The sequence below is a fragment of the Microtus oregoni genome, unplaced genomic scaffold (genome assembly GCF_018167655.1).
Source record: "Microtus oregoni isolate MIOR12 unplaced genomic scaffold, Mior012 000014F_ref0000157, whole genome shotgun sequence".
In the NCBI taxonomy this organism is placed as follows: domain Eukaryota; kingdom Metazoa; phylum Chordata; class Mammalia; order Rodentia; family Cricetidae; genus Microtus; species Microtus oregoni.
The window spans coordinates 5991589-6016686 of NW_024543073.1; the positions used below are offsets into that span (position 1 = coordinate 5991589).

Genomic DNA, 25098 nt, shown 5'->3' on the forward strand with positions numbered 1-25098 from the left:
ACTGAAAGAAAAGGAAGGTAAGAGGAATAAAAATATCTCCCCCTTCCCGACCCCCATACAGCTCTGCAGAGACTGTTGAATATCACCTCTGGTTGCATCAGGACTTTGTCACGTAATGTCTTTTCAGGTCTGGAAAAGAAATGGCTAAAAGACCCTCCAAACTTGGTTTTGAACCACAACAGGCTACCAAAAATTGCATCTGCTTGAGCATGCAAATTCATTAGCCACATCGAGCCGCTGACCACTGTGTTGAAATGTTGGAAAGCTTTGTGAGCTCTTTGATGGGCGTGGCGGTTGGTGTTTCCCTCCTTATACTTCTCATAGTCTGTGGAATTGGGTGTGTTTGGCACTGGAAGCGCAGGGAATCCACAGCACTTACCTTACCGAAGTTTATGCAAAGGAGAAATAACAGACATAAGGACTTCGCAAAAACCCTTGACTTGAACCCCCACATGGTTTGCCCAAACTCTAAAACTTCAGGGGAAAGCAAAGGCCACAAGTCTACCATCAAGAGAAATAGGACACATGGCGAGTACGAAAATGTGCAAGTGGGTCCCGCCAGCACGGAGGCATCAACCGAGAAGGCGCTATATGAAAACACGCAGCCATCTAATCCCGAGGAACATGTCTACGGGAATCAAACAGACGCCCTCTATTGTAATTTCCAGAAGCCTAGTCCTCTTCCTCCTCCCCAAGATGATGACACATACATCCTTCCAGATTCCTACTAGCTTTTCAACGAACTGAGACTCGTTGCTGCAGGAAAATAAACGATCAGCAGGCCTCCAGGTGGACTGATGTCATCATGATCAAATTATCCTGATGAAATGAGTGCTCTTTTCTGTTTCCACCCTCATAAATCCTCACTAAGAGAACCACTGTTGACAAACTCTAGAAACCACCTCTGCCTTGGATTAAATCTGTGCTATATTATATTAATTCTTCTTTTTAAACATTTGTTGGTACAGCTTATTTTATTCCTTCCTTTGCCCACTTTGAGGCTCAGTATTATTGCCACAGTCTCTTGGCAGTTCGTCCTTCTTCTCTTGTTTTACCTTGATGAGTGGCTAACCTTTCACACACAAGGTAAGTGCTCAACCATCACAGAGCCACATTTCTGGCAAGGTCTTTCAAATTAAGTCCATCCAATCAATAGCCTATTGATAGTGCATCAGATTGATCTTCTGGAAACCTTATAGATCATATCCTATCATTAAACATCATATCATTTCTTTGCCAAAAATAACTTTATGTCCTGTTTGCAAAAGGCATAAAGCACACACATCCGAGTCCAGAATTTATTACTTTTTCAGCTACAACGTTCTTTCTCAGTTATTTCCCTAACCCCTCGCTTCATTGCTTGTATCAAGTCATCTCAAAGCTACCAAGCCCCGCTCTGTACCCCATGGCATTGCTTGTCCACCTTCTCAAGCCTCCGATTACACCTTCTTCTCCCAGCATCCTCTGCATCGCATTAAAGCCTTCATTTCCCTTAGATCTTACTCCCTGTTTAATTCTTGGAGAATTTGAAGATATCAATGTTTGCTGTGAATTTTATTACTAAATAATATGATAACACCTTTAGTTTCAGCTAACTAGGAAGGAACTGGTTCATAGTCATACTTTAAGCCCCAAAGAAATCATATGGGGAACTAAAAGTTTGGGTAATTAGCAAAATTGTATCCTGCATTTTGTCAAGTAGTTTTGAGAAAAAATAAATTTAGTAATTCCAAAAATATCTAATGAATATTTATTGACTGTTTTCTAACTACTTACTGAGTATATATACTTGTTATTATACTGGACAGTTGGGGGATGAGAAGAGGAATTGTTACAAGCAAGTCAAGAAAGAAAGGAAGGAAGAGAGAGAGAGAGAAAGAGAGACAAGGGAGGGAGACAAATTTTGAGTATGTACTTTCTACAAAGAAAAGACAATAGACAAATATTATGTTTATGATGAAATTATGGACATCTAATCTCCATGCACAGGATATTTTGCGGTGCTCTGTACTACTTGGCCAGGTATCCAGAAGATTGTCACTTTTTCCAGGTGCATCAATCTTTACTGAACTTTGCTGACAAGAAGTTTTCAGAGGAATAGGAGTCAAAAGCAATTTGTTCCTCTTGGTTTTCTCTGCAGCATTTACTTGACTTCAGCATCATCACCTATTTTTAGTTTCTTGTTTCTCCTGGCTTTATCCTTTCTTTTTTCATAGATGTCTGCACCAGTTAGACAGCATCCTTTGTTAGAACCAGAGGGACAGCTCTCAGATCCTCCCTGGGTACCATCAGGGGATAAGAGCCGTTGTGAGTTCTAGGTACCAGGTCTGAAAGCCTCTGAAACTCAGATCATAGTTCAAAGGCTGTAATGTCTGGAGTTACTATCTCTGTGAAACCTTAATGCCCCAACCACTTCTTCACCCCCACCCTGTGCGTGCTCTGTGAGGGCCTGTTCAATTATGTGTATTATATTCCCTCTGATAAACGGAAGCACCTTCTTTCCCCAAACTAGATTCCAAATTATACAGAAGTACGAATGATAGTGGACACTTTGAAGAGAGAATACAAGAAATGAAGGGAGAAATAAAGGAAATTCTACTTTTTAGAGAAGTGAGGTCAAATAGAAAAGGACTTTTAAGCTTCATAAAACAGTCAATGGAGGTCTCTCAGGACACACTTCAGCTGAGGACCAAGGGTGCAAAGGGGGCTTTCCATGCTCATATGATGTATAGAGGGGTGAGGGTGGGCTAAAAAGTCAGAAGGACGTGAAGGGGGTCATGGTGATCTCAGAACATACAGGAAAGCTGTGGCTAAAGAGGCATGGGGAGAGAGGATTGAAGAGCCACCTGATGGGGTAGTGAAGATATAACAGACCACGAGATTTATTGGCATATGGCTCTGACCCTGTTATAGGTGTAGCTTCAATCTGTTCTGGGTTCAGCTGAAACAAAGTTTTAACAGAGATCTGACATTAAACATTTGTAGTTTGAGAGGAGCTTCTGAGTTGAGAAGGGGCAAATGAAGTGGAGGGGGGTGGATTCAAAGATTTTATAGTTAACTTAGACAAGAGAGAGACATTGATAATGCTGTTCCATTCTTGAAGAAATGCCACGGGATTTCTGGATGAACTCAGCATGTTTGTTTGGTGTGGGAGAGGTAAGATTGGAGGTTGTGAAAAAACCTGGAAGAGCCACCTTCTTCCTGACTAGGATCCATTGTAAAGTGCTTTTCCAAGATGCAGACTACAAGAGAGAGCGGGCTAGGAGGCTACAGCCACTAGGAAAAATAGGGTGTTTTGCTTACTATCATATCAACAGCAAAGAACAAGACTACACTGGCCGAGACCCTTAACAATGTCATTTATTTTCTGTATTCAAGAGACCACAGTTAGCAGTCAGTAGTTATCATGTTACTACCACGAAGCCATTAGTTCAATGATGCTTCACAGAAACACCATGTCCTTTCTGTAATGTGTCTTCTCTCGACAGTCTGCAGTATGGCAGTGTTTTATTTCATAGTCAGCTCCTGTCATGAGGAAGGAATAAGAGGAAGAGGGTGTGGAGAGCTGCTGGTTTATGCATCGCCATCCAGCATTCGTGACACAGGTGCTTCCGGTTATAAGGGTGGATGGTAAAGTCTGATTTCCAATAGCCTCCTAGAGACAGAGGAAGTGGGAAAGACAGTCATGGAGTTTAGCAACCTACAGTACTTGGCCTCAGAGACAAGGATTAGTTTGGGACATACATAGCTGGGCAAATTCAAAAACATTGTTTGAAATGGATAAGAAATATTTGATTTCTGGGTTATATACATCCATGTCTGGATTTTGGAGGAGAGGTCATAGCTGGAGGGTTGTGTTTGGACACTGTATGAATGGACCTCATCAGAAGAGAAATAGGGCTGCTCACCCTGAAACTATAAAAGTGAATAATCCAAAGAAGAGGCTAGAGAAAAATCTTTCATGGGGCTCTACAACTAGATGAAGCAATATAGGCAGTCAGTGGCTACTCAGGGTGGGAGAACTAGTTTGTTTTTTGTCAAGGAATAAGACCTCTATCCTAAGGAGTCAATCATAAAACCATGCAAATAAGAGCAACACTAATTTGGACTCAGTATGATAGATGCATAGATGAATAGATGGATAGATGAATAGGTGACAGATTGATAAATGATAGATATCCCAAAATTAAATATAGACATGGCCATAAATTGAAAAGTGGCTGTTGGGGCCCTATGGGAGGAATCAGAGGGGGAAAAAAATGAAAACACTCAGGTATAAAATTCTCAAATTAAAAACAGAAGGTGAGGTCAGCATATGCAGGCCAAAAGCAGAAGGTATGTGGAAGAATTCAGAAGAGGAGGAGCAGTGATATGGACATCATGTAAAAGGGGAGGAGCTAGAGGAGACAGCACAAAGGCTATGTACTAGCCTTTGTATGATAACGCAAAAATGGACTTTAACCTAGCACATCTGTTACCTTTGCTGTCAAAATGCAGTGTTAGAAGAAGAAATGGCACATATTTAAAACGTTTTATAAAACAATAAATAAATAAAAAGCCATAGGCATTGCAAACAAAGAATTTCTAAGCTGTAGTGCAGTACGAAAGATTGCAGTTGAGGATGCAGAAATGCGTTTCTCAAAACACATGCCTGTGAGTCATAAGACAGTGTTGCCCAGTGCTTTAGTAAAGCCTGCATAGATTTTAATCTAAATTCAGCACCTGTGGTTTTTCATTTGGGGGTTCCTGAGACAGAAATTAAGCAAATGAGAGACACACAAACAAAAGGAAGCACAGGGGATGGCTAATTGCCAATGCAATCAAGCCTGATGAAGGTGTGAAGGAAGCTATTGACCTCCACTGTTGCTATGGAAACCACAGCTCTGTAATCCTGGTGTGGTTTCCCTTTGAAGGCCAGATTGGCTTTTGTGAATAGTTGAGGCTGAAAATGAAGGAAGTTGGATCGTCTTCTGACATGTGCTCTAAATCCTTAATAGCTATAGAGAGGCGACAGTATCTATTTAGGTCCCAGGTGAACGCAGAATCCCAATGCCTGTCAAAAGCACAAGAGTAACACTCAGCAAACAGCTATATTTTGACATTGCCTCAGACCCGCTCCCAGGTTTTATCCTGTGTTGAGTTGATATTTTAGTTTTCAGCAGCAACTAGAATTGGAGAGGGAAATATAAGTTTCATACACTAACATATGATCCTTTAAAGTATATCAGGATATCTGAAATTCATCAGACAAATAAATACAAATGTTCTTGGCTTGTTTGGCTTTTCTCCCTTGGCCTTTTGGAAAAAGACTCCAGTTCACATCAGATGCCCATTCTCTGTGCGGCCTCTGCACACGCACACCACAGTGAATCACTTCTTTCCTTCACTCCCCGACAACCCTGACTCTGAAATGCTCTCACAATTCCCATTTTACAGATGAGATCAAGGACAATTAAGGAAATTAAAATTTGACCCAAGATCTCAGAAGGAATGAAAATAAGAGGCAGCATTGAACCCAGATGTCCTAGCAAGCGTGCCTCGCTCAGAATATTTTATTAAAGCAGTCTCAGCAGATGATAATATCCTCCATCAGAGCATCAGAAATGCCCGGATTGAAAAACAGGGCCTCCTTCCATTGTGGAGCAAATGTTTGAATTTGAAGTGAATATTGCAGGACAACGCTGAACAAGATAGGCAAAGATTGAGTAAGAGCAGATTATACAGATTTCTTTTCTTCCCTTCCCTTTCTTGCTCCAAACCCTTCCAGATATCCCTCCTTGCTGTCTTTCAAATTCTTAATCCCGGGCACTTATGAAGCTAGAGATTCGTCATGAAGACAGTCAAGAGAGGAGTGACATATAACATGACCTCGTCTGGTCATTATTCCTTACAGCCCGCTCTCCCGTCATTCTTGTCTCATCTGTCAGGACGTCTAGACCATATCTCCATCAACTCAATTATCTGACATGAAACAAAACCAAGAGTAGAGTTGTGCTCTTAATGAAAGAAGAGGGGTTGAGAAGGGAAAGCTGTGCTTGTGACAGTAGGGTTTCACTGAGAACTCCAGGAGCTCATTTGCATGAAGATCAGCTAGTGACTAGCTCATCATCCTCTCTGGGTTGGCACAGGAAGAACCTGGGAGCTACATTTGGTCTTTTTGTTCTAGAATAGCCAGAAAAAAAATATTGCGACGTATCCACGACAGGAAACACTGATGCGACATTTAAAATCAAAAGATGAAAAAACAAAAGTATTAATTTGTTAGCGGTCCCCATAAAAACAGAATAAAAGCTTAAGAGAGTTCTGGAAAGGTGCATAAGGAAGGGAAATTTTAGCAAAAAAAGAAAAATAAAGAGATATACATACAATAACCACTTCAGTAGAGTCATGTGATCTCCTCAGTGTGAAGCCAAAGAAAGGTTCTGTACACAGTAGAATTAGTGGTACCCACAAGTTGGGGAACATAGTCCTGAATCAGGTACTGGAGGGGGTCAGAGGAGTCAGACAATGAGTCCTTGCATTGAGCAGGCTCAGCAGCTGTTCTATATCATTTTCATTTCAGATATTAGGAAAAAACAGGAAAACAAGTACGTCCCTTGGCTCCACGACAAGGCACTGTCCTTTCATCGATTCCTAATGCCTTATGCAGCAGGTATGTTAGCTGTGGAAAGATGGCTTTGGTTTCTTCTTTTACAAAAGTAATTTCTCATGGAAGGATGATAAATGCAAGGATACATCCACCCAAAAATGGATGCTTTTATTACACTAAAAGAAGCCAGAAGGAAAGTGAAGTGTGGTTCATTTAAGCGTGATTTTCGTTTCTTCATTTAATTAGCATCATTGCTTAATATACCACCTGCTCCCACCTGTGTTAAAAAGAAAACTGGGCCGCTTAATTTAGGATGCATCTTCTTGGCTGCATTTAGTGGCAAAAATATGTAATCACCTTGTGTATTTTCAACATGTGAATTGAGATATTACCTTTCCCTTTTTGTCAAAGTCTGGCTTAAATCCTAGCTCATTTGTGAAGCTTTCATCAATACGTGCAATCCTAAGCAGCTCATCTGTTTGTGGGTTTCTTCCCTTGTTTCTCTGTTCTCCTATCTGCGGAACCAGCTACCTAGTCTACAAATATTGAGGTCCTGGGGCTTTAATGATAAATGAAAACACCAAAAACATGACTAGAACATAGATGAAACACTGAATGAATAACTACATAAGTGAATTGCAATTGGGAGCAAAGAGTTGAGCTATGAAGAAAGAAACAAGGTGGTGGATGGTATAAACACTTATAATAAATGAACTTGAACTTGGCTTGTTCAAACAGTTTGGGACAGGGTGTTTAAACTAGATTACTAATGTACTAATTATAACAAAATTTACCTAGGGAGAAAACAAGAATTAGTGACTGCTTTGATACAAAAGAGACCCATTATTAGAGAACATTAGCATTTGTGTTGGTTCATTTGTTTATAAAAAGGGCAAATCTCAAACTGCTCTGAAGGGTTTATACACTGCTACTACAAAGATTACAAAGGAACATTTTCCTAGAGACTGATTCATTACACGGGTCTGACATGAAGGTGACTATGTCTAGCAGTATAATACAGGGGGAAATGAAACACAATATTGTTTAGCAGACTAAAATTCGAGCCACACCTCTGGTGAATGTTAGCAGCATGGCTTTAAACCAGTATTTATCATTTTTGAAGTGGAAGATTCAAAGCTGGGAAGTAATATTAACCAGAATCCTGCTAGGTTGTTCAGAAAATCGAATGAGAAAATACATTAAAGAATTTCAAACAGAAGCACCATGTAGTAACCGGAATGAGGTGTGAAGTTATCTCTGGCATGGCTTCCCTCGGTTCCCTTCTTTGCCTGTGTATGTTCCTTTCATCGCTACATGCTCTCTCATAATCTTACACCTCAAAGGTTTTCCAACACTCTGGTCAATACAATAGTCTTTATTCACCATATAGTAACTTTTATGAAATGTTTTATAATCATGCTTGTCGCTAACATCTAGAATCTTGATGAGTGTGATGACGTTGGCCTCTTTAAATTTCAGATTAAAAAAATTATAAAAGAGAATTATCTACAACACCATTGTGTTTGTGAAACTCAACGCCAGCCCTCACATTAAGAGTCTCTTCATAGGAGGTCTTGCCCAAATTGCTTTTTAGAGAACTGGGGACAAGGAAGTTGCATCAAGATGAGGGTGGTTGGTTTGGAGATAAATGAGGTTGTTTCCTCCAGCAGCTCTAAGAGTCTCAAGTGAAGTCTAATATACAAAAATAATCTAGCTGAATGTTATCTTCCATATGTGCTGTGATGGTTAGTTAACCTTGATTGCTAAATAGAAAGCACTTACGATCACTTGGATAACAAATTTCCGAGGGCATCTACGAGAGTGTTTTCAAATGTGAATGGACTGGGATTATCAAGTTGAGTAAAAAGGAAGAAAATGGATAGAGCATCATGTCTTCATCTCTCTCCCATTTCTGACTGTGGACTCGGTGTCCCTGCATCACTTCTATAGCTGTGCCTTCCCTGATCTGATGCTCAGCACAGTCTACCGTCTGCTGAACCTAGAAGTGTTATCCTGATCTAAAGCTACATGAGCAAAGCTTAAAAAAAGTCTAAGTCTACCTGAAAGAGTCAAGTAGGTGTTTACAGAAAGAAATACATGATAAAATCAGTTTGGGAATTTGTATAAGATTTTATTAGTCTGTAATTTACTAGAAATACATGTAAATTATGAACTAGATAATCTGGCTTTAATGTGAGAGCAAATTTTGTAGGAAATCCACCCATGAGTATATAATAAACATTTTGAGGAGTGGAAATTAAATGTAAAAATTTGTTACAAAGGTATTGAAGGGCTCTGTCACTAAAGAAGGTACATGTATTCAAATGATCAGTAGCCCTAGCACCCATTCTTTTAATTATACCAGTACACATTCTTTGTACAAAGTAATAGGCTTAACGGTGTCATTCCAAACACCCGTATAATCTACTGTTGCCATAAGCACTCTCTCTGTTACCTATGTCTTTCTAAAAATTTTTATTTATTTGGGGTGGGTGCATTACTGCATGTGAGTACACGTGCCCAAAGACCAGAGGTCTCTTCCAGTCATTCTTAATAGTTTTCTTTTTATTTAAAATTATTTTTCAAATAACACATTTGATATGACTTTCTCTTCTCAAACTCCTCCCAGAATCTCTACCCACTCAACTTCTCTCTCTCTCTCTCTCTCTCTCCCTCCCTCTCTCTCTCTCTCTCTCTCTCTCTCTCTCTCTCTCATAGTGCCCCCAACTTATAAGTACAACAATAAAAACAAAACACACAAGATCTGACCAAGTTCAAACCAGACAAAATCTCAGCAGGGAAATGGGGAATTGGACACAAAGTCCTACTCCTAACTAAGAAGCCACCTGCTGGGAAAGAAAAAAAAACTTTTTTTTTTTTCCAATAGAGCATCACTGGATATATCAACTACAATCTACAGCAGACACCATGCCCAGGTGTAATTGTTCTGCACATTTTTTTTTTTTTTGGAAATAGGTCTCTCACAGACTCTAGAGTTCATTTACTGAGCTCCCAGCTGGCCTGCAAACCTCAAGGATCCTCCTGTCTCTGTCTCCCAAGCACTAGGATTGGAGCTGCTCTCAAGCTCTCTTCGATTTCACATGGGCATGGGAGATTTGAATTCAGGGTTTTGTGTTTGTACGGTGAGCACTTTACCAAGTGTTCTTGCCACACCCCTTATGTCCCTCCCTCCTCCTTAAATTCCACTCCCTACTGCACAGCGGGGTTGGGGTGGTGGTGAGCAGCAAAGGAAGCAGAACTGCTCAGAGCCCAGTTCACCACAAGCTGGCTGGTGAGATAAAGCTGTGTGAGCAGGAGCCCAGGAACCCACAAGCACAGCCACCGCTGCTTAGCTGTCGCCGCAGGGCGCATGCAAGAAAGCAGAACTAAAATCTTCTGATAGCATCCCACTTTCAAATCAAACCGGAAAGCAACTGGCAAGGTTGATCAATCTAGATCAAAGGGTCCCATCACTAGCAGTGGGCTGCAGAAGAGAGAACTCTGATACCGGGCGTTAGCATTTCTTCTCTTAAGACTCTCTTGCCCATCCTCCCTTACATCTTCCCCTGTTTGCCTTTCAAAACCTATATAAAATGTTTATTCATAGTCTGAAAAACACCAGCCTCTAAGTATTGAATAATTCTAACAGTCTTCCAAGATATTTATTTAGGTTTGTGAGGTTTCCTGCAGACTAAATCAAAATCTCTTAGTATAGAACAATAAAATTTGTATTTTCAAAATCATATTATCTTTAGCTGTCTTTAACTTGTAGAGAATGTGAGAAGACTTCTTTAAATTGTTGGTATTTGTAATGTACGAGGTTGTGCTGCCAATTTAATTCCTATAGCTATTAACCTGATGGTAGTTCCTGCCTGCTTCCAGTCTAATAGTGGGGTATTACCAGCATGGGGCTAACAGCTGACACTCTCATCAGACCCCTTTGGCTTATGCATCATGCTCAACTAATACTTCTACGGAAACATGACCACACGCCACACATGTTTCTCTATTTCCTATGATAATGATACTTACAGATTCAGTTCATTATGACTCCTTCTACCTCCCATCCCCTGAGCCTAATCATAATTCCAGCTCCTACTGTTATCTTTGACGATATCAGTTTCAAGGCAAGAAGAATAGAACAGACAGCGGCCATGAGGATGCAGAGTCTTCACGACAGCTGTGCAGGTCCTGATGCTGCACTGACATTTATTCTGCACTCTCCCTACACAAAAGAGAGACAGTCTGTTTCCTTTTATCTATTTTCATTTAGTGTAGAGAGTCTACGGCCTGAGGATGCCCCAGGGAACCAGAACTTCACACAACGAGGAAAAGAAATGTTGACTCTAAAGCACAGAAAACAAAAACTCCAAAATCAAAATTGGGTTCTAGTAAAAAAAATGTAGTACATTTGATTAGCCCACTAATTTATAGGCCACTGAATTCTTGTCCTCACTTGACAAGAATTTGGGTGCACATGATAGTTGTTGAGAAAGTATGAAATAATCATCTGTGTAGTCCTTCCTGACATACTCAAGCCGCCAGATAAAAATCTTAAATACACTAAAATGGGACCCAGGTCATTTTGATTTCCTTATTATAATATATAAACACTACCAGCATAAGAATGCAACAGTCCACATGTTCAATTAGGATAAACTACCATTAGCTTCATATAAGTCCTTTCATAAAAGTTGAGAAAACTAAGATTATGATTATGTAGAAATGGCTATCACAATCCTTTATGTTATAGTGGCAATAAATATCTTGCCAAACCAAACTGAAAAAGAAGAGGACGAGGAGAAAGGGGAACCTTATGCAATATTTAATATTTTAAAGCACAGTGATGGAGAGATAAACAGAAGGTGATAGAGAGATAAACAGACTGGTGGAGAGAGAAACAGACCATTAGCAGAGTGGCCCAAGACAAAGGAGGAGAGGTCAACTCAGGGTACAGGTACAGGGTGGGTGACAGGGAGGATGCCAACACTCCTCTGCCCTCCTGCAACCCGGCAGCAGCCTTAGGCAGCTCTGTGGAACTCACGCTCTGCGGCACTCTTTGTAGGTGGCTTCTGTTTTGCTTTAGCTTCAGGACAATTTTATTAGAGAAAAGTTGTCCATGTTCATGAGATTCCCAGTACCCACCAGGAGGGAGACAGAGAAAAAAGACAGAGAAAAAGTCACAACTCCTTAAAATTTTACATTTTCATATTTTTTTAAAAAATAAGTTTATATCATCCCTCCTCCATTTTTCTCCCTCCAGTCCCTTCCAGGTGCCCTTTCCTCAGTGCAACCCCTCTCAAGTGGAGGGCCTTCATTTCCTTTGATTAAGCATGGAGTAGAAATAGAGACAATGTAAGAAAGGACAAAGCACCCCCAACAGTAGACGTGGGCTAGTGAGATAAGGAAGAGCCCAAAGTCTGCGTTTTCTTTTAATATAGTAGAATAAAACTAAATCTTTTAACACCAGCCAAAGGGTTGAGGAAATAGCTGCCTTGCAACTGTCTGATGGAGGACAGTATCTTAAATCCGTGCCAACGCTTAGAGCTCCTAAAAGAATAAAAACCCAAGCGAAATGGCAAAGTTGTGTAAAGAAATGCTCACCAGAGAAAATACTCATGCAACAGATAAGCACACAAGGAACCTGTCAACAATCCTAGTCACCAGGGAAATATAATTTCAGACAAGTTAGCACTTGCATGACTTCTCGAATGGACCCCGTCCAAATCGCTACATAGTCAGGTTTGGCAAGGCTGATGAACTGGATCTCATGTAGACATTGGTGGGATGCACAAATGGTACATCACTTTTGAGAGGGAGTTGGTACTAGCTTCCTATAAAGTTTAACATATATTTACTAGAAGATGCAACAAAATGTTTACCAAAAACAGACAAATAAAAAAAAAAGATGTCCATACATTGTATGTGAATACATTTAGATGCTTGATTGGAAGAAGTCAAATATTTAAAATGTCTCAAATTACTGTATTCATGCAATTTATGTTGCTTTAGCATGATACCTGATGCCGGGTACTTTTTCTGAAAAGTTATTTTAAAAGCTCAGAGTACTGGAAGCTGAAAGTCTGAGATGGAGGGGATCCCATCTATTTAGCTTCTGGTGACCTCTTCTGGTTGCAGCCTAGAGTGGATGAAAAGCACGTGTAGATGGGACAAGGCCGAGAGGCAGCCTTGCTCTGTAACAACTTCTTCTCCCATAAAGTAATTTACTTCAGGAAACCATCCCAAGCCACTGTGAGGCAGTGCCCCTCCCCTCTGACCTAATTATCTCGTGCTAAGGTCTGCTTTATGGTATCTACTTCCTTCATACCACCATGCAGTCTCTAGTACATGACCTTCAGAGGACAGCTGCTCAGACCTCAGCATCCACCACTTGCTCAGTGGACTGGAAAGCTGTGTCACCTCCGAAAAACAGAACGAACCACGGACTGAAATAGAATAGCATAGAGAAACTCCAGCATGTCGTGAGAAGTGAAGAGAATGTCTTCTAACCTGTGCATGACCTCCTGCAACATTTCCAAACATTTGGTTGCTCTGGGCTTCATCTAATTAGAGCTAGATGAAGAAATATCTCTATTTTACTTTGTTTTTGGTCAAGTTTGTTTTTGGCCCCACAGAGTTCACCCCAAGAATGGAATCAAAGATTAGAATTCAATTATGAATTTTTCACTAGAGAAGAAACACAATTAGTTGCAGGTAGAGGTCACCACTCAATGTTTTCCCTTTGGAAAATAGGACAAGGTGACACAGCTCTGAATATTTATTTACCTCCTCAGGAGAATACAAACTCAAAATCAGATAGCAGGACTTCAGATTCAGATATTTGGATTTAATGCTGGCTGTTGTTTAAAAGTCAAATACTTCTTCCGGGAAAAAATACTGTGCAAAAATATCTGAATGTATGTTAGGTTTTTAGACTATGCCAAACTCATTACTTAGTACATACCCAAGGGCAATCAATGCAGCTGATTACAAGCCTGTTCTCTTTAAATAGGTACTATAAATTATTAATAGTGTTTTTCAAGTTATATTAAGTTTTGTCTTTCTGGCTCTTGGTTACCTCACTCAGGATGATTATTTCCAGCCCTGTTCATTTATCTGCAAATTTTATATTTTCTTAACAGTCGAATACTATTTCACAGTGTACATGAATCATATTTTCATTTTTTTCAGGTGATGATTATCTAGGTTATTTGTATTTCCTGGCTTTTGGGAACAAAGAGGCAATGAACATTGATGAGCATGTGTCTCTGTAGTAGGGTGTATCTTTCTGAATTTACATAGTACTTTTATTTTAGAAGTCCTTCTCAGTAGATTTTAGCTACCATATTTGTACATGAAAATGACCAAGTGACTGGCAGCTGAAGTGATGATGGGTTTTGTTTCGTTTTACTTTTCAGTCATCAAGATTGAGATGATAGTGCCAAACCCTTGGGTGGAAGTCTTATAATGGGAATTTTAGAACTCTTTAGAAGGTGGAGATTCCCAGGCAACATTTTATTAGAATCGACTTGTTAAGTCATTCCTAAAAATGTTTTGTGCATTCTGCCCCAGAACTAAAGACATTTTCATAGTTCTGCTGGGGTTTAGTTTTAGTCCTCTGACCTAAAGTAGTGGCATCATTTGCTGCACAAATTTTGGCTCATATAAAACCATATCTTACTCACATATTTGAGAAAGCTCATCATTTCACAATTAAGCCTTTATGAGGTGGATTCTGAATTTCTTAGCAAATTGTATCCTGTTTGACATTTTTTTCCTACCTAAAATGTCACATTTAGTATTTTCAAGGGTCATACAAAGTGAAAATGTGTCATTTGACAGCCATACCAAATTTCATTAAGGGAATCTGTGAAATGAATTGAGTAATATTAGTATTTGGCTGTGTAGGATGGGCCCCATGCCCAGCAGATGGCCAACATAAAAGGAACTCAATGGTGTTTTGTAAACTTATTTTTTGTTTCATATTGCTTTGTTGTTTTTCTTTTTTGTCCTACCAGTCTTTTGCTTGTATATTATGATTTCTGATTTTTATTTTTATGGTGTGTGTGTGTGTAATAGATACACTTGAGTTTGTGGGCATATGAACATGCGGAGACCAGAACAGGACATTGGGTGTCTGTGTCATTTCACCCTATTGCTTTGGGTCAGGGTCTTCCACCATCTCAGCGTGTTGGCTCCCTAGTGAATTCCCAGCACCCACCTGTTCTTGTTAGACAGCCTTGGAGTCACAGGCATGTGTAGCCGTGCCCAGCTTCCTACGTGGGTATAAGGAGTCAGACTCAGTTTCTTATGCTTGCAGAAGAGGTGAGTCATCTCCCCAGCCCCAAGTTAGGCATTTTAAAGGCTTCCTTTTCAGCCCTCCTCTTTCTCTTTATCCCCTTTCCCTCCATTTTCATCTTTTCCACTTCTATCTCTTCACTCCAAATGCCAGATTCCTCTCTAAAAGGCAATGTGCTCACTCTTGCCCAAGGGGATCAAAAGCATTTGGGAGAAATTGTGGGGTTGAACATAATTGGGAATAATATTTTGTAGCTGCAATACACCCTTGGCATATTTAATGTAAAATCCCATTTAATTCATGTACAATTAATAAAAATAATGTTTGATTAAAAGTTGGTTGGGCTTCAATAATATTGCAACTTGTTTCTTGTGTATTTCATCACTTCCCCAGTAAGTTAAGGCTTCGTATGTCTCTCTCCACTTCTTCCATTGGCTTCCTCCCCTTCCACTGTTGCTAGGAGGCTCCATTAGGAGAGGATGGCACATGTCTAACATGGTACCATGTGACATTGCTTCCATTTATCCTTTATACTGTGATATTCACTAAGATGTCACATGAACTTCTCTGGAATAAGAGAGAATAGGAACAGGGACTTAGGAGTTCTACAGCCTTGATTTCAGCGCTAAGTCTGTTCTTTCTTCATGTATTATTTGAGCCCAATGCTTACTTTACCAGGCCTGTGTTCTCTCCTATATAAGGAAGAGTTAGCAAGAGGCTTTTTTCTCAGAGAGCTGTGAATTGTGCTTATAACAGTTATCAGCCAATCTCAAAACAATTCCAAACTATTAGGAACATCAGAAAAAGCTACCCCAAACCCTAGATTATACAGGAAAAGGTATTCAAAATAGTATTGGTGATAAAATAACACATGGGTGGTCTTGAAGTCTCTCTGCTCTCTGTTCTGTAGAGGAAGCTTCCTGAGACAGGAGAGTGTGCATATTTTGGGTGGGTAAGTGATTATTTGTGTAAATTACCCAAGTTATTTTTTATAACTTTCTGGTCTCTGTACTTTTGATCAACAGTTTTGTAGGTCACAGACCTACAATCGAGTTCATGATTGCTGTGGGATAATGCTCTTGTACACTGTAAAGATTTGTTACTCATATTGGTTTAATAAAATGCTGATTGGCTAGTAGTCAGGCAGGAAGTATAAGCAGGGTAACCAGACTAGGAGAATTTCTGGGAAGAGAAAAGGCTTTGCAGTTGCTACCCAGACTCAGAAGAAGCAAGATGAAAATACTACACTGAGAAAAGGTACCAAGTCATGTGACTAAACATAGATAAGAGTTATGGGTTAGCTTAAGTTGTAAGAGCTAGTTAAAATAAGCCTGAGCTAATTGTCCAAATAGTTTATAATTAATATAAGCCTCTGTGTGATTCTTTGGGACTGAAGGACTACAGGACTAGGCAAGACAGAAAGTTCTGTCTAAAAGTGATATGATTAGTTATGGAAGTTGGGATATTTTTGTTTAACTATGTAAGCTGAAGGAGGAATGAATTCTCCTCCCTCCTTTTATTTATTTGTAGTGTTCTGTTGTTATAGGATTATAACAATATAAATATGGGTGTAATCTGTCTACATGCTTGTGTGTACCATCAATGGAAAGAACACAGTTAATGCATAGAAAAGCAGGAGAGAAATAGAAAAAAAGAGTAAAATTGCATTGCTTAGTTATTAAAGTTGTGGCTCTGATTGGCAACACATGTGGTTACCAATCTTACTGCTTCATCTTTCGTACATTTTTTTTTTTGAAACGTCATTGTTAAGCTATTAGGACCTTTTATGGGAAGGTATCAGCCCTTCCTTACCTAAGTTCTTCATTGATTAAGAAAAATTATAAAGATGAAGAATATGTGTGATTGTGTGGGGGGGTGAAGTCCAATGCTAACCACTCAACTGATCATTTTGTAAACTTGGCTTTCTGTCTATTGGGCATGCTGCACACAGCCATTGGAAGGCATATACACCCAGTCCCAGGCACAACCAGCATATGCCACTCTGCCTGTGGCATCTTGACCCTGTAAACACAGAGCACAAAGCAAGTTAAAGTGTGTTTTTGTGAACCTCTCAAGCTTATGAGAAGATAGAAAAGGAGACATTTCTTGTTCCTTGCTCACTTGTACCCCTGAAATTAAGAGTAAAACAGTGGAAGAGGGGTTAAAGTAGTCTGTCCACATGAGTGGGATTATTAAGACAATCATTAAAATGATCAGTCAGTAAAACAGCAACACTAGCTTCAGCACTGTGTTCATTTTTACTATGTTTGATTACTTTTATGAAACACCCAGTGCCTGGGAGCAGAGATATTCCTCTAGAGTTAGAAGAATTCAACAGAACCAAGATCAGCTGTGCTAGTTTGGAATGAAATCAAAAGAATTCCTACTGGCTTGATCTCTGCTCTCCCACTTTTTATTAACCTGATGTACCCCTCTGTTGCTAGGTCCTAGTCGCTCCCTTGGAGGAAGGTGTGAGAAGGTGTGGTATCAATGGCATGGACATCCAAATTCAGGTAAAAGGCAAGCAGCAGACTGATTTATTCACCAATGTGGGGGGAGCCTTATATAACAGCCTCCCAGCCCCCAGGCTGCATTTCAACCTATTGGTATTACATGGTCGCCCCTCATTGGCTAGCCATGATCAGAACCTCTCTCTGACAGCACCTGTTGCTTAACCCTCAGCCAGGCTCTAGGTTGACTCATCTCTCGACCTTGTAGGCCTTATCTTCCTACACCTCTTGTCCTGACTGGTGTGTTGAGATGCCAAGATTTGGCTTCAGGAATGAATTATGAAAATGTTTACAAACTTATTGAATAAAAATAGAGTTTCCTGTGGTGAATTTAAAATTTCTAAACTTATTTTCTTTTAAACCAGTGATCTCCGAAAGATAGTATTCATGCATTTTGAAACGGTTTTTAACTACTGTTGAATTTAATATGATTGCAGTCAAATAATAAGTTTCTAAATAACACTTGTAACTTATATTCTTCAGGAATGTGGTAGTCTGAATATAATTGGCCCTCATCATCTCATAGGGAGTGGCGCTCTTAGGAGGTGTGACTTTGTTGGAGTGGGTATGGCCTTATTAGAGGAAGTGTGTCACTGGGGACGGGGGGGCTTTGAGGTTTCTTATGCTCAGGATACCACCCAGTGTGTCAGTCGACTTCCTGTTGCCTACAAGATGTAGGCTCCAGCACCATGTCTGCCTGTACAGTTCCATGTTCCCCTTCATGATCATAGTAGACTGAACCTCAGAAACTGTAAGTAAGCCACCCTCAGTTAAATGTTTTCTTCATAAGAGTTGCAGTGGTCATTGTGTCTCTTTACAAGGATAAAAAAGTCTAAGTAAAGACACTTCCCGTATTACTTAACTCAATTAAGAAAACATCCCAAGCCAGGTGGTGGTGGTGCACGCCTTAAATCCCAGCACTTGGGAGGTAGAGGCAGGTGGATCTTATTATTATTACATATATATATATATGTAATAATTTTTGGTTCTGTCAGGTTCAATTGATATTTTCAGGGCAGGATAATTTCTATCATGTTAATTTTGCTTTAGAAAGACTGTTCAATGTTTCAATAGATATTACTGGCATGGAAGCCCTTTCTATTATTTTGGTATATATGTTCAAAATAATTGATTACTGGGATGATTGTCTTCCAATGATCTCAAATATACCGTGGCCCTTGTAAAGACGTGCATTTTGAGTTTACTGAGATATTTAAGTGTTATGTGGCCATCCCATTACTTCCCTGACTTTAAGCATTAATATGATGCTAATTTGTTTTATCAGTATTCTACACTTTTGAGCTCTAACAATGCAGTGAAGTTCATAAAACATAGGAGTCATATCTCTATCAATTATTTAGCACCATGTGCCTATCACAGAGGAGATGTTCAAAACTTTCTAACTATTAATAATCACATGGTAAAAATATTAATTTCCTGTCATTTCTCCTCCAGGCTTTGTGCGGTGTCTTTTTTTTAAAACAGCTCTTTCTTGCAAAAGTTTCTCTGACTCTAAAGTCCCCTTGGTTTTGCATTTTTCTGATATAAATTTGTGAGATGGTATATAACCCTGTTACACATCTCTTTCTTTATCATCTAATCTCTAGATTTTCTAGACTTAAAATACAGCAATAGAGAGATCCAGAGTTTTTGGTTGAGGAAGTGAATGGGGCAAAAAGGATGTTTTGTAATGCCTGCTTTATAAAAAATAATAAATTCAAAGTAGTTAAAAACCAAATCATATAAAAGAGTTGCACTAAGAAGACAGAATCAGTCCTAAATGTGTTCAGTCCCATTTCTCTTTCTTGCAGCCGTAACTTACGTTTTTCAGTGCTTTATAGCCATTATCACTTATCTCTGTGGAATGATTATGCCATGACATAGTGGCCTTTAATATAATAGATGAGATGATACTTCACTTGAACTGACACCCATAATCTCTTCTCCATTTCCTTCGACAATTCGATGTATTTTCTCCTGCTTACATTAAATAGCATCCCTTCGCTCCTTATTTTCACCACTAAATGATGCTTTTCTGCATTTTAAGTGAGCAGCCCTGTTGTCATTCTCGCCTTGCCCCAGTTATGAGTAGGTAAAGCATATTTGCATAAATTAGAAACAGAGAAAATGTATCTTGTCTTCCGGGTGTGGGCTCTTAGCCCTCATTGTGCTGGCACCTGGGCACCTTCATGCAGTACAAATCGTCAGCATGTATTGAACCCTGACCTGACCCCCTTCTTCCCTTTCCTTCTTTTGTTTCCCATTATTATCCAATTGTCATTTACTCTCAACCTTTGCATGCTATTTTGTAACAACAATGTTCTGTACTTTGTACATAGATTGAATATTAGTGTAAAGAATTTATAATATGAGACTACTGTGCTATTTACTACAAAAAAGAATCATGAGTACATTTTCTTTCTGTTGTATATCCTGTAGTTTTCCTGAAATTGCTGTTTTTCATTTTTATTCTTGTCCTATGTCCATTTCTCCTCATCTGACACCTTCCAGCCCGTGCTGCAAGCTAGAATAATTGATCTTGGCACCTGCAACATGCAGGAGCTTTTTTTTAATTTTTAAAAATATTTTTATTTTAGTCTTAAATGATCACAAATATTTACTAGTAGTATGGATACAGCCTTTGGATATTAGAAATCTTTGCAGATCTTGGCGTCAGAACTGATGCTGTCTTCCTTATTTCTTGATTCATACAAATTTCTTATCCTGAAAATCTCTAATATGTCAGCTTCCCAAAGATACAATATCCTCTAGAAGGAATGCTGCCTGGTCTACCACTAAAGCTGTGAGCTGGAGAGCCCGGCAGTAGCCGACAAATGAGAAGATCACCCTTTGCTCTTGAAATTTTAAATATCCAACAGTGCCCTTCTCAGTTTGCCATGATTCCCAGAGCATTTGAAAACCATGTAGGAATGCAGTCCAGAGGAGAAAAGCTTCCAAAATCAGAAACATACAGTCAGGGCAATGTTGTTGAGAATACAGGTCAGAAACGTTTATAAAGAGGCCAGCCATGGCAATGGCTGGAGCAAACATACTGAGCACCATGAAATGCTGGCACACATAAAAATATTAGGAGTCATGCAGGAGCTTTTATAATTGTTTTCTTGAGTTGGAGCCATCATTTTCTGGATCCCACATCTAACTTATATTTATTTATTTATCTAATTCACTTTTGTAAATTAGGGCATATCCTCCAGTAACTGTTTACAAAAGAAGCAAGTTTCATTTCATACATGTGTAATTGTCTTTTCGTTACCTTTAAATATCATTATTTGACTGCTAGCAAAATGCTAAATGGAACACCACTTTGCAGACCTTTTGCTATGTCTCCGTCTTCTAGAACCAGTCAATAGAGGAGATGTCTGTCCTTAGTCAAATTTCAGGTTGGGGGTTTGGAAGATGCTTCAGAAATTAAGAGTCTGCTACTCTCCTAGAGGACTCGAGTTCACCTCCCAGGACCCACATCAGAGAGTTCACAAGCGTCTATCACTCAAGCTTCAGGTAATCTGACACACTCTCTGACATTCATGGAAACCTCCCCTTGTGTAACATACAGACAAACAAACATGCATATAGATATAAACTAAAATTTAAGAATTATTTTTATTTCTATCTTTTATTCTGTATTAAGCTACCACCATCCATCTAACGCCAGTAGAAATGGGAGAAAAGTAATCAATAGTCCTCCTCAGCTGTACAGTCCACAAACCACAACAATGACCAGCATGGCAAGCCAGCCCCATAAAGCAATAGTGGTACTTCTGTATTAGAGGTAACCAACAGCTGTATAATTGGAATTAAGACCTTATCCATAGGAGATAATTCATGCCTGATGTTGTCACCTAATTAGTTACCTTTGGCTGGTGATAATACAGCCCCGAGAAAAGGATATGCTATCGCCACTTTTGTAATTAAATATGATTTCTGTAAACAAATATAATATTGCATTCTAGAAGCTTATCCTTATAACCACAGAAAAGTATAATTGTGGTCCCTATCAAAGAAGCTTCCCTCTGTAGCAGATGGAGACCATTATAGAAACATACAATGGGTCAGAATGCAGAGAGCAACTGACTGTGGGATGCTCAACCCTAGCAGATACATCTATAGTACAATTTCTAAACCTAAGATTCAGGTAACATTGCAGAAGAGGATACAGAAAGATTGTAAGAGCCAGAGGACCAGGGCATCTGCTGCAAGATAGTGTCTTCTACAAATGATAGGGAAGTTACAGCCAGGAAACTTTTTTTTTAAAAAGTATGATTGTCTATTAAACATTACCAGAGCAATGACAATACCAGTTGACATGCTAACATGGTGGGGAGAAATTTCTCAGGGCACCAACCCTAGATGAAGAGCTATAGGTAATTAATGGCTGAGGGGGAAGAGAAAAATGAACGATCTTCTCAAGGGAAGAATCCCATGATAGTTTGTCCAATTCCAACTGCTCAGTCTTAAACACATATGTATAAGAGCAGCATTAAATGGATACAGCGGGTTGTGTGTGTGTGTGTGTGTGTGTGTGTGTGTGTGTGTGTAGCAATAAGTAAAGAAGAAAAATTCATGAATTTGAGAGGGAGTGGAGGTGACTTGGGATAAGTAGCAGGAAGAAGAAGAGGTGTGGGAGAAGGCTGCTTGTTCATCCCACCTGCCCAGAACAAAAATAGTCACACAGAAATTGTATTAACGAAAACACTGCTTGACCCATTAGCTGTAGTTCTTTTTGGCTAATTCTTATATTAATTTAACACATTTCTATTAATTTGTATATCGCCATGTGTCAGTGGCTTACCAGCAAAGATTCTAACCAGTGTCTGTCTCAGGAGGAGTATCCATGGGTTCTCTCTCCAACTCTGCCTTTCTTTCTCCCAGCATTTAGGTTCATCTTCCCTGCCTTCCTAAGCTCTGCCCTATCAACAGGCCAAGAGAGTTTCTTTATTCATTAATGGTAATCCACAGCACACAGAGGGGACTCCCACATCAAAGAGATGGAAAAATATATAAGTGAAGGATATGTTTAAGAAAGCCTAAAAGTCTAAAATCTTGTATGTTCTCATTCTCTTTACATTAAAGTTCCAGACTGAAATGTTGTATTTGTTGTGTTTCTCATTGCTCATACCTCTGGACACCAACAAATTCTCTCTTGTTGTCTTTTATGCCTTACTTTAGCCTCTTTCATTGCATACCCAAGAAACTAAAATTTTCAGGATATTGGTAATGTTCTCATTTTTATTATTTACTGTTTCTAATCTCACTTGCCCAAAGGCTCATCTTAATACATTACCATAGGGTAATGGTTAAAAGCCCAAGAACGTTTTATGATGTCTAGAACACAACCAGCCCTGAGAAACAAGCTTGCTTTAAAATTTTTTATTACCTGAATGCTTTGGAAACCTTTAGTGTATGAGACCTAGGGATCATGGTATGAAACTGGGCAGGAAAGTCTCTCTCACTGTACAGTTGCCCTGTGGAGGTTTCCTGACAGACTCAGATAGGTCTGCTCAGAACTTCTGGCTGAAGTTTCCTCTCCACAGAAAGCAACCGCAGTCTCACTTTCTAGCCCAAAGTAAAAATTTCTCAGTAGGAGTCAAACAGAAAAAAAGCCTGGTGCGTTTCGCTCTCCCACCAACAGCTGCATTGTTAATCGGTATCTCTTCTTATGAAGCCTCGCTAAGTGGGTGATCAATGAGACGCAAATGGAGCTTGCAACCAAGTGGACTACATGTGCTTAAACTGTGAAGAATACCCACCCAGCTTCGTAAAGTGGGTGCTCTCAGGCAGGTAAATTTCATTTCCTGGAATATAGTATTTGTCTCCCTCTCTTATTTTCATCGTGGAACCTTTTGTACCAATTCAATAGTACACCCAGGTTGTCAAGGACAACCAGCATTGCTGTTTTCTTATTACAGACTTGGCTTACCAGATAGTCACTACAAAGCTTCCTAATTTCCACAAAAGGGGGGCCAACTTAGAACTCTTCCATTTTAAACCCTGTATATAAAACTCTGCAGATGACTTAGCAGTTGTTCTGTTTTCTCTTAATGAGGCTGGCAGCAGCCACTAGAGGCCCTCCAAGTCCAGACTCTCCCATGGAAGTAGAATGAAAAGCTGCTCTGTGCAGCCCAGCCAGCCTATGGCCAAGTGTCGGGTGATTAATCATTCTAAAGCACGTATTTGCCATTCAGCGACACAACTGGCATATTAAACACCTGCAATCTGTTCAATAAAAGAAGGCTTCTTCTCTGTAGGGTACCATCGAAAACCAACAATAATTTCTGCAGTCATCTGTTTACTTTTTATGCCATTTCTGAAATATTTTTTTTTTCTGATAGCCTTTTGCTTAAAAACAAACCTGCTACATGCCCTGTCTCTTGTGAGGGATATCACACACTGGCAAAGATGGCTGTGAATCTTCAGTGTTGGGAGCACTCGTGGTTGTTCTGCAGAGGATCTGATGACCAGTAATGCTGAGCTGAGCTCATGATACACTGGATACACACAGTGGTTGAGGCTGAGAGTCCTGGGCCATACTGCTGTGGTCTATTTTCTCCGTGCCTGTGTGCTCGGAGGTTCTGGAATAGTTTAGAATAGAGTTGAATGAACTGACTGGTTCTCTACACACACTATAAAGCAGGAGGGGTCACAAAGCCAAGCAACCTGCTGAAGGTGCCGATGTGGCATAGCTGTGGAACGGAAGGAAGTGCTAAAATGTCCCGACTACTCAATACCTCAGTGTTGAGTGTTTTCAATGAGTGCACCCCTCATTAAAACCCATCCCACTTCCAGAATGGCTAAAAGCACTTATCCCTAAGCTGCTTGTCAACTTTCCTTCCATCCTTTTTTATCAAGACACTACATTGTCTTCCTCTAAGAAGCATTAACATGACACCCTTCTGTCCACCACATTCTCTGATGAATCTCTGTCATCACTTAAAGAAGTTCAGCTTTCTTTATAGCATATTAATTAAAGGTTATCCTGTTGCTTCCTCTCCAGTCAAACCTAGAATATAGTTTCCACTTCTCTTTTTACTAGTGTTGTAGGAGGCCACTTGTTTGTTCCCAGCTACTCAACCCCAAAATAACTGCACATAAACTGTATTAATTAAATCACTGCTTGGCCTATTAGCTCTAGCTTCTTTTTGGCTAGCTCTTACATCTTAATTTAGCCCATTTCTATTATTCTGTGTATCGCCACATGGCCATGGCTTACTGGAAAGTTTCCATCTAGCATCTGTCTCTGGTAGGGCTACATAGCTTCTCCTGACTCTGCCTTCTTTTTTCCAGCATTCAGTTTAGTTTTTCCCACCTAGCTCTACTCTGCCCTATCACAGGCCAAGTCAGCTTATTTATTAACCAATAAAAGAAACATATATACAGAAAAACTTCCTATATCATACTAGCCTTTCTGAAGAAGGCTCATTTTCTCTGATACAGTTCATTTGTATGAAATTCTCCCAATGGTCCTCAATCTTCCTAATGCTACTGCTCTTTAATACAGTCCCTGATGTTGTGATGACTCTCCAACCATAAAATTGTTTCATATCTGCTTCATAACTGTCATTTTGCTACTGTTAAGGATCATAATGTAAATATTTGATATGCAGGATATCTGATATGTGTCTCTGTAGTGGTTATGTCCCACAGGTTGAGAATCACTGCTTCTGCAATAAGGACTGTAGTTG

General features: G+C 39.6%; 1 protein-coding gene across 1 annotated transcript; it reads left to right on the forward strand.

The window, feature by feature from the left end:
• The first annotated feature begins 254 nt into the window (after nt 1–254).
• Nucleotides 255–731, forward strand: Gapt (GRB2 binding adaptor protein, transmembrane). The gene has a single exon (XM_041663219.1). It carries the CDS (start codon nt 255–257, stop codon nt 729–731), a length of 477 nt encoding a protein of 158 aa, XP_041519153.1.
• The last annotated feature ends 24367 nt before the right edge of the window (nt 732–25098 follow it).

Bases quoted from the DNA above. Each gene is read 5' to 3' on its own strand.
- Gapt (XM_041663219.1), top strand. From the start codon at position 255: ATGTTGGAAAGCTTTGTGAGCTCTTTGATGGGCGTGGCGGTTGGTGTT.